Source organism: Brienomyrus brachyistius, chromosome 10 (genome assembly GCF_023856365.1).
Source record: "Brienomyrus brachyistius isolate T26 chromosome 10, BBRACH_0.4, whole genome shotgun sequence".
NCBI lineage: Eukaryota > Metazoa > Chordata > Actinopteri > Osteoglossiformes > Mormyridae > Brienomyrus > Brienomyrus brachyistius.
Genome location: NC_064542.1, coordinates 27,531,583 through 27,541,622, shown reverse-complemented (window position 1 = coordinate 27,541,622; position 10,040 = coordinate 27,531,583). Strand labels below are relative to the sequence as shown.

General features: G+C 48.2%; 2 protein-coding genes across 3 annotated transcripts; both read left to right on the top strand.

Annotated features, from left to right (window-relative positions):
• The first annotated feature begins 353 nt into the window (after nucleotides 1-353).
• ppp1r35 (protein phosphatase 1, regulatory subunit 35) lies at nucleotides 354-4,646 on the top strand. 2 transcript variants are annotated; one of them, XM_049029807.1, is made up of 6 exons: nucleotides 354-674; nucleotides 1,138-1,342; nucleotides 2,208-2,367; nucleotides 3,125-3,370; nucleotides 3,731-3,885; nucleotides 3,964-4,055. In XM_049029807.1, exons 2-5 carry the CDS (start codon nucleotides 1,154-1,156, stop codon nucleotides 3,862-3,864), a joined length of 729 nt encoding a protein of 242 aa, XP_048885764.1. In that variant the 5' UTR covers nucleotides 354-674; nucleotides 1,138-1,153; the 3' UTR covers nucleotides 3,865-3,885; nucleotides 3,964-4,055. The 2 variants fall into 2 exon arrangements, with proteins under 2 accessions (XP_048885764.1, XP_048885762.1); XM_049029805.1 differs by having other exon boundaries at nucleotides 355-674; nucleotides 3,731-3,858; nucleotides 3,964-4,646.
• A 2,910-nt stretch (nucleotides 4,647-7,556) lies between these two features.
• Nucleotides 7,557-10,040, top strand: LOC125750249 (growth hormone secretagogue receptor type 1-like). The gene is made up of 3 exons (XM_049027734.1): nucleotides 7,557-7,625; nucleotides 8,400-8,862; nucleotides 9,703-10,040. Exons 1-3 carry the CDS (start codon nucleotides 7,572-7,574, stop codon nucleotides 10,038-10,040), a joined length of 855 nt encoding a protein of 284 aa, XP_048883691.1. The 5' UTR covers nucleotides 7,557-7,571.

Below are 10,040 nucleotides of genomic sequence, written 5' to 3'. Positions count from 1 at the left end.
AGATATAAATGTGGATTTATTCTTTCATAGAAATTCCAACAGTATTTTCAATTAGGTTTTCGCACAGTTGTACTGGTCTACATTTCTCACTTTGAAACACTATCTCTGTTTCACCAGTATATTTGTTCATGAGTAATGCAGGATAATAGATAAGTACAGTGTAATTATTATATTTGCTCGATTTTCTGATCAATTATATGTGACGGCATAAAAGAAAGTACTGTGACATAACCGTAAATATTCGTTCACCAGACCTGATGCTGCGTTCGATTATTTCTCTCCAACTCGGAACTCAACGTCACGAAACGTCACGAAAAACGTCACTTCCGTCGGAAACGCCTCATTTATGACGTTGGTGTCGGACAGATCCAGAAATCCCGTCAATTCGCACACTCGGTGTTTGACTCGTCATGCCTTGATGTCAGACACCGGAAGTGAAACCATAGAAATTACAAACCGTCATCGAAAAAAGATGGCGCATTCGGCGGAACCGGTGGAGGGAATTTTAAACTTTCGGAGGAGTCTAAAATATAAAAAATAACGGACTAAGAGATGCCTCTTAGCAAGCCCACATACAGATGTGTTCATTTTATTAACTGAAACGGCGTGTAGTGCAGTAGGTAGATAGCAACAAGTTCAGGTAGTTTAGTCAGACTACTGGTTATGATTTCACGGTAAGATTTAAAAGCTCAGATATTCCACTGCTGGGTACCTGGGTCACCCCAAAATAATATATTTTATGTACTTTTCTGGTCTTTTATTTCTGTTTCTTTCATGGTCACGAAGATTCGGGGGAAACAACACACCACCTATATTGTGGAGTCGACAGGTTTAGAAAGTTAATGTCTAAAAGTTTGAGAGACAGTAATTTGTTGTAGTATTGCGATGAACACCGTCGACCAATACTCATGTTGTGTCCGCTTAGTGTCTACTGTGTAACTGTTGTTTTTCATAATGTATTGTTGGCTATTTGGTTAAAGTAGTTAATTGCATAGCTAAGAGATATTGGACTCAGATTTTTTTGAAATGTATTTCAGAGTACCCGAGTTTATGCACCTGATCGCTTAGTTAATTCTTGTATTCTTGTATATTTCTGTGTCACATTGCGTTGGTGGGCTGATAGTGATGAACTTGCAGGTTTTAGCGCTCCACGATGACCGAGAAGTTCAGTCCCATGGACGGTCCGGAAATGCCCCAGGCACCCCCCGTCCCGGCTGGCTGCAGCCGACTCACTACTCACCCCGATCTGGATCTGTCTGTCACTCTGACCCCGGAGAGGCCGAGTATTGAGCCTGGCATCCTGAAGCAGGGCAAGCGAAGAGGGAGGCGGCCACAAAGGCAGGTCAGTCACGTGGGAGAAACATTACCGTGTTATTAATTAGGGCTGCAAAATTCTTTTAAAAATCGAACTTTCCATGTGAATTAACGGGAATATATGGGAATAAACTAGAAATTTGCAAAATTGCAGATTAGCCTATAATAGGGAACTTAAATGTAGTTGGGAAAAACATTTTGACACCCTAATAATAATATCATTGTGTAACCAAGTGCTTGTGAGTACTTGTGTGTGTAAGAACACCCCAAAAATAAACACCTGTATCAAATTCCACTGCTTATTAGTCATATACTTTGTTTGCTGTGTCTGATCTACGTTATACAGAGCTCAATATTTCCAAAGTTTCCCAGCTTAACTTCCCATGGAAAGTTTCTGGAAATTTTCCGTCCCTTTGCAGCACTATAGTAGGTGCTGTCAAGTCGATGTTGACTCTTCAGAACATCCCGTCAGTTGTTTGAGTCCTCACACATTTTCTTACTCCATGAAAAACTGAGAACAGAAAACATGAATAACTGAAATTTTCATATGCAGGGAAACTTCTGCCCATCTTCATACATTAAATCAAGGTTTCGCCTTGAAAACTTTATGCACTGTCCACTGTCCACTTTGCTGCTGTATAACGCAAATTTCCCACCAGTGGGACTAATAAAGGCTATCTTATCTTATCTTATCTTATCTTATCTTATCTTATCTTATAACATTTTTGCGCCTAAGACTGCTGTTGCCTCCCACCCCCAGAGTTGGGGTTTGAACCTAACCTGGCTTTTTTGAGCGTTGGATTTTCCTCTCCTCACGCTATCCAAAGATGTGCAGTGTGATGACACCTGTTTACCTAACTTTTATGATCTGCTCGTGCCCACTCTGCCATCAGGTGCGATTCACTATCAGCCCAAAGCCGAAGGAGACGGTGATAAAGTTCAGCAGAACCCCAGCCGAGGAGCATGTGGTCCGTACCGCGGTGATTGAGCCCGGCAGTCAGCAGGAGGCGATCCAAACCACCCGCGGGTCCAAGAACCACAACGCGCTGAATGGTGGGCTTACATTAAAACTCTTTTTCCCTGCCGCAAGCCCCAAATGAACAGAATGACCGCTTGTTTTGAGGTCGCGACCCTTCCCACTATGGGCCTGGACTGCTTTTTGTGGCTTAAGTCTGCAGTGCTCATCTCCTTACATGGCCTTTGAAATACAGCAAGCTTAATGATGGTTGTATCATCACTGCACTCTGGTATTGCTGGACTCTAGCGCCCCCAGTACTACATCCCAGTAACTCCTCTCTGGCGCTGTGTTCTTCTGGCCATGGACTGGCCCACGTGGGGGACGCAATCATTCACTTCGCTTAGCCTTTAAATTGCTACAATTTGCATGTTTTACATACAGCCGTGTTCATTTCTCAACCATTTGCAGGTTTTTTTTTCCACCTCGTGGGTCTTCTCACATGTGCATTTTTCACACCTGATGTGTTAAAATAGCTGATTAAATTTCCTGTTACCTGTTCTAACCACTGCCATTTTTTGACAGAAAGCGCATTGAGGCTTTATTTTTAATTTCCTCCCTACCCCTAATTAAAATTCTAGCACATGTTGCAAATTCTGTTTATGTTTCATTTAATCGCATCAAAATTAATTGCTCAGTTGGCCTGTGCAGCTATATGGCACAGTGTTTGTTTTGATAAACACCTCCTGAAACATGGTTACCTCTCTGCCGAATGGCTTATTGATATGACTCGTTTAATCATCGTGCGCCCTTGCATTCATTGGAATTGTTGACGGGTCTTGCTCATTTGTACAGGGAGGAAGAGCGGCAAGAAGGGTGGAGGCCCGGAGCCCCCAGTCAAGGAAGGGGTCTCTGTCTGCGGACTGGCCGAGGAAGGTTCCGGAAAGCTCTGCCAGGGGGCGGAGCTCAACACCACCCTGGCTTTGAAGGCGGAACTGGAGGACCTGGCAGAGAAGGAGTTTGATCCCAAGAGGGCAGTGCAGCAGCGCCTGAAGGCATCCGTGTACACCAAGAGCAACATTAGCGTGCGAGCTACGGAAGGTTTGTTAAGATGTGGGGGTGAGATTCACATGGGGGGGTCAGGGGCCTGGAGAGTTGGAAAACCATGGGGGGGGTCTTTTTATGAGCTATCTATGGATGGAGAATGGCAAGCATGATAGCTTTTCAACATCGCTATGATGTGGGTTCGCATCCAAGAGATGCTTGGGCAACACGAAAGGTTCCACCCAGTATTGAAATGTCCAGCTGTTCAAGGCGTCAGTCGTCTGGCCATCCGGGAAGCTTGTTAATAACGATGATGAAATCGAGCAGACGCTGGTCACCCAGGGGTGCAAGAGGAAGTCTGCTGATTACTGGGGGGGCAATGTGTTTGTGTGTCACTCCTCCCTCCTTGTCACACAGGAGTCAACATCCCACGCTGTCAGAACCTCTACCGAGAACTCGTCAGCATTAGTGTGCCAGAGGATCAGCTGATCAGCCAGGCTCTCCACGATAGGCTGAAGCTGGTCCCGCCCCCCCCTTCCAACAAGGTCTGATCCATCACACTCTGCACCCAGGTCAATGAAGATCTGATAACTAAGTGTCAATGTAAACGCTGCAGGTTTGTGACTTCTGGGCTTCTCTTTGGCACGCAGTGCCAGGACAGTCCAGCAGAGGGCCCTGACCTCCTGGCCTTCTACAATCCTGGGGAACTGTACAGGGAGACACAACTCTTCCCAGGGGACGAGCTGAAGCTGCCGCGACCCTGCCCCATATCCCGCCCATCCCGCGCGACCTTTGACCTGTACCGCAAGCACAGACAGTGGGAATCCTGACTTGCGGAGGCTGGCAATGAACTGGATGAGCCGCTGGGTTATTCTGGGTCGGGGTGTTTGTGTCTGAGTGAGCACAGTGGATGGGGTCGGTGGCTGGGGGTCGCAACATCCCTCTTAGCCTAACTGGCACGGATCTGCACACAGCCCTCACTGATCTTGTGCCAGGTGGTGCCTGCCCCCCCCGCCCCGGCTGACGCAGACACCCAAAACCGACTGGGACCCCCCCGAGGTTCTCTGGTGCCTGGCCGGCGCCGCTTTGGAGCTTGGTTCCGAGCACCACCGTGTTCCCCGCAGAGAGCCTCCCTCGGACCGGCAGCCGGCAGCTCCCCAAGGGTCACGGTGCTGTCAGATGACAGTGACTCCCGCACCGAAACTTCCACTCTGCGTTTGTCACCGTTATTCGTGAAGATTATTTGTGAAATGTTACATCTGCTGTCTCAAAATCAGCATGTGCATAAGTATTTAATAAATAAGTTTTTAGTTTTTGGTTTGAATTCACCACATTTTGTTGTAGCGTGTCATGCTATAAGTGTGTGCGTGTGCTGATTTCCCTGTTTGTTCGCGCGATGTAGTTTTTTTTTTTTTGTCAGGGTGGGGGGCCAAGTTAAATGGGGGCAGCATCGGCATGCGATTGACGTGCTGGTCGCTGCCACGGCGACGCACGCAGACCCCTGGGCTGAGACACCACGGTGGGATAACTCCGGTAATGTTATTAAGACTCAGGACTGGGCACCTCCCCTCCCCTCTGTGAGATGTCATTGATCCCGGGGGGGTGGGGGGAGAGGGAGGGAGGCAGGCCGGGTGGGCGGGGCCTGAGCGATAGGAGCGAAGGCCAGTGTATGTGTTCGCTCAGCCACTTCGGCTTCTCTGATCTCGAGGACAGGTGAGGGTCGATCTTGGATGACTTTTGGGTAGGCATGAGCACCTCAGACCATCGGGAGCTGATGGAGGGCAGGTAAGACTATGATATGACTTTTGTTTGTGTGGGCAACAAGTGGTCCAGTTGCCCTTATCTTTTCATACAAGTCCAGTCTGAAAGCGTCGGTGTTCCCCACGGTGCCGTTTTTAATGTTACAACTTTATATTCCTATTATATAGGATGTTTTTTTATGTTTTTTTATAAGTGTGGTGTTTGTTTATTTATTTATTTTATTTTTGCTGCTTTATTGTTACTGTTGTTACTGAATTGTAAGGTGTTTGGTGAATTGTAAGCAAATCCCAGCAGCATATTTTAGGAATCCTAGAATACCAACTGGATTTACTGTAAAGCACAATTTTGCTACATCTGATATAAGAAAATGTGGTCGGTTGATTGTGCATGTTTGACTGCAGACTTTTTGGCGACTTGAGATTTTGAATCGTATTGAAACTCATAATCTTGAGTTTCTGCCTTCCACGTTTGTTCAGCCGTACATATGTGTGCCATGAACAGGTGAAGAACAGCTGGCTGTTCATTCAGACATAACACCCACATTGTCCTGATTCGTCTTTTTTGACTAAGGTTAAGATCAAAAGGTAATCAAACAGGAAATAATCAGTTAATAAGCGAAGTGCCTTAGCACAGCATTACATCTATCCATCCATCCATCCATCTTCCAATCGCTTTTCCTGGTGAGGGTAAGGGGCGAGGCTGGAGTCTATCCCAGGCAGCACAGGACAAAAGGATGGGTCCATCCTGGATGGGAAGATGCACCAGCAAAAGTGTTGCATGCCTTAAGGAAAGTATAACACTGCAGCTGCCGACCATATTAATTCATGTAGGGAAGATGCTTCATTACCTTTTTTTGCAAATGATTTTATGTGTGCAGGTACTAGTTATAAAAACAGGTAATTAACGCAAGAGCTTGTGTTCTGTATTACAAGAACTTTTCCACTGGGGATTGTGGCGGTTTCCCTTATGTCTCGGGAAGTACAGGGTGTGTTGGGAATGTCGTGGCCTGGACGCCGCTCTGCTGCAGGACATTGTGGACATTGTGCCCTTTTAGGTTCACATGAGCGGCATTTAAAGCACAACGTAATTAGATCAGGGTCCTTTGAGTTGCATGAATACGGCAAAAGGATCGTTCTTTCTTCTCATAGGAGGGAACTGGCATCGCTGGAAATCGGTGTCTATCTGGACCAAAAGAAATTGAAACTGCAGAATTTTGATAGGAAATAAAAATCCCAGTAAAATTTAAGCATTTTCTGCCTTTTTTTAAGATTTCTGACTTTTTTTCCCGTTACTTTAAATTATACTCCAAAAAATCATTGCTTAAAAATGAGAAATTCTTACAGTTTTATATTAAAATACCCTCAGGCTGAAAATTATTTCGTTAAGTCTCACGTTTGTGTTTAATAATTTTCTAGCCCATGTTATTGTGCAGATGGATAAATAGCTGGCAAGTTAAAACACATCCATCCATTTTCCAAACCACTTATCCTACTGGGTCGCGGGGGGGTCCGGAGCCTATCCTGGAAGCAATGGGCACGAGGCAGAAAACAACCTAGGATGGGGGGCCAGCCCATTGCAGGGCACACTCACACACCATTCACTCACACATGCACTCCTACGGGCAATTTAGCAAGTCCAGTTAGCCTCAGCATGTTTTTGGACTGTGGGGGGAAACCGGAGTACCCAGAGGAAACCCCACGACGACATGGGGAGAACATGCAAACTCCGCACACATGTGACCCAGGCAGAGACTCAAACCCGTGTCCCAGAGGTGTGAGGCAACAGTGCTAACCACTGCACCACCATGCCGCCCCTGTTAAAACACATATAAATACAAATGTTTGTATTCTTTTTTGTTTAGGTTAATGATGTCGCTCCAGTATTGCCATCCTTTCAATCATGCCATATTGTCTTCAGCTCAATGACGGACTGATTCAACAAAAACAAGAGTTTGATTGGTCTGCTTCGGTCAGCTGACTCATCATCCTTGTGCTTGGGGACTGAGGTTGGGCTTCCTGATTTGACCCAGCGGGACCATTTGGGATAGAAGCCGGACACAGCCTGTGACCATGTTATGGCTGATGTACCATTGGTAAAGCAACGGTTCAAGCTGGTTACATCTAGAGTCCATAGAAAGCATATATATTTGCCGATTGCCACATTCTCTGGTGTGGACAGAGCTCGGTTAGGATTGCTGCCCAATCAGCAATAAGGAAGCGAGGAGAACCACGGTGGGATAATGGACTCCATAGTGGGTCTGAATGTATCAGTGTCAGGCTGCTGGGACAATTGTGGAAACGACAGCGACAAGGACAGAGATGGGCTGTCAGACTTTACTGGTCACCAGGAACCCCTCTTCAGCTCTCCAGAACTGCTACTGGTGACGACGGTATGCGTCCTGCTGTTGCTGGTGGGCTTGGTGGGCAACACACTGACCGTGCTGGTGGTGCGCCTCCGCCGGAACTTGCGAAGCACCACCTACCTATATCTCTGCAGCATGGCTTTCTCTGACATCATCATTCTGCTGCTGATGCCCATTGACCTCTACAAGGTAACTCCCTCTTACTGCACATGCCTGTTGACCTCTACAAGGTAACTCCCTCCTACTGCACATGTCTGTTGACCTCTACAAGGTAAATCCCTCCTACTGCACATGCCCATTGACCTCTACAAGGTAACTCCCTCTTACTGCACATACCCGTTGACCTCTACAAGGTAAATCCCTCCTACTGCACATGCCCATTGACCTCTGCAAGGTAACTCCCTCTTACTGCATATGCCCTTTGACCTCTACAAGGTAACTCCCTCCTACTGCACATGCCATTTGACCTCTACAAGGTAACTCCCTCCTACTGCACATGCCATTTGACCTCTACAAGGTAACTTCCTCCTACTGCACATGCCTGTTGACCTCTACAAGGTAAATCCCTCTTACTGCACATGCCCTTTGACCTCTACAAGGTAACTCCCTCCTACTGCACATGCCCATTGACCTCAACAAGGTAGCTTCCATTCCCTGCGCCTCCAGTCCTGACAGATTTATTTACCTTACTTCAGTTTCTCATGATTCTAGGCTTATCCTCGATATTGTTCTCTAGTGATGATCGCTCATAGTCTTTATTTCTCTCTCTGCCCTTTTTAAGTGTAAAATCAATCCCATTAACCCTAACCCTTGTCAATTTTCTTGATTTCCTATTTTCCTGCCTTATTCAACCTACACTTACCCAGATTTCCTCCATCTTTTCTCCATCTCTTCTCCATCTCTCCCTTTTCCCACACGATCTCTCCATTTGTACCTTCCCCTCCTTACTCTGCTGCCTCCCAGCTGTGGAACTTCCAGCCCTGGCTGCTGGGCGATGTGGTCTGCAAGCTGTCGCAGTTCCTCAGCGAGGGCTGCACCTTCGCCAGTATCCTACACATCACGGCGCTGAGCGTGGAGCGCTATCTGGCCGTGTGCTTCCCGCTACACGCCAAGGTGCTGGTGACTCGTGGCAAGGTGAAGGCGCTTATCGGGGTGCTGTGGACGGCGGCACTGCTGAGCGCCGGACCCGTCTTCGCACTGGTGGGTGTCGAGCAGCTGGACGACAGCGGCGGGACCGAGTGCCGCTGCACGCAGTACGCCAAGGCCTCAGGCCTCTTGGGTACAATGATGTGGCTTTCCAATCTGTACTTCCTGGTGCCCGTCTGCTGCCTCAGCCTCCTGTACGGACTCATCGCCCGCAGGCTGTGGCACCGGCGGCACTGTGCCCACCGGGACAGGGCCAACCGGCAGACCGTCAAGATGCTGGGTAAGCAGACCAGGCTGATGGGGCTGGAGAGGCAGAGAGGATTATGGGAAGAGAGCCGGGGCATTTAAAGCAGTTTCTGTGTGCATGTGTTGGGTAGCTTCGGCTTATTAACCATCTGCATGCATACTGCCACAACTCACCCAAAGTGGAGCTGAAAAGTAGAAAAGTTTGAAATAAAAAATCAATATATCACAGTCAAACAATCAGAAAAAACCAAAGACAAAGAGGTGGCGTGTGGTTGTGTGGGTTGGGACTCGTGACCAGAAGGTTCAGTTCCCGTGGTCGACAGAAGGATTTCACCACTGGGCCCATTAAGAAGGCTGCTAACCCCAGGTGCCCCTGTGACTGGTCCCTTCTTAGTTGTATGTCGCATTGGATAAATGTCTGCTAAATAAGTTACATTTTCAGTCCACAAGAAAACAGTCTGATGTGATGACACCCTTTTACAGGAAGTGAAGGATGAACATGAAGTGAAGGATTCTGGGTAGAGGGCTGGGCTTCAGATGGATGAGGCGTGCGTGTCGCTGGGTAGAGGGCTGGGTGTGGAGGTCTGTGCCGGGCTTAGGGCACACAAGCAGATTTTGCTCCACTGTTGCTTTGGGCGCATATAGAAACATATAGTTTAACTGGGTCTGTAAATCAAAATCTGGAGTGGGATATCGATTCCTCCGCTCTCCTCCTCCTCTTCCTCCTCTTCTCCGATGACTGCCTTTCCAACATACTCCTCCTCACTCCCCCGTGGTTAGCCTGCCTGACTCTGAGACCCTCTCCTCCGCTCTCTCCTCCCTCTCTCTCTGTCTCTCTCTCTCTCTCTCTCTCTCTCTCTCTCTCCTCGCTCAGCGGTCATCGTCCTGGCCTTCGTCCTCTGCTGGCTGCCCTTCCACGTGGGCCGCACCCTCTTCTCCATGTCTCTGAGCTCCAGCCCGGACATGTACTACATCAGTCAGTACTTCAACCTTGTCTCCTTTGTGCTCTTCTACCTCAGCGCGGCCATCAACCCCATCCTCTACAACACCATGTCCACTCGGTACCGTGCAGCGGTACGCAGCCTGCTGGGCCTCACCGCTCCCGCTAGGCGGGGCGGCAGCGGCTCCGGGGGGGGCATGCAGCTGGTTGCCGCCCCCCCGCGCTTCCCACATCTCATTCCCCTGCATTCTAACTCCACCTCAAACCTGTAA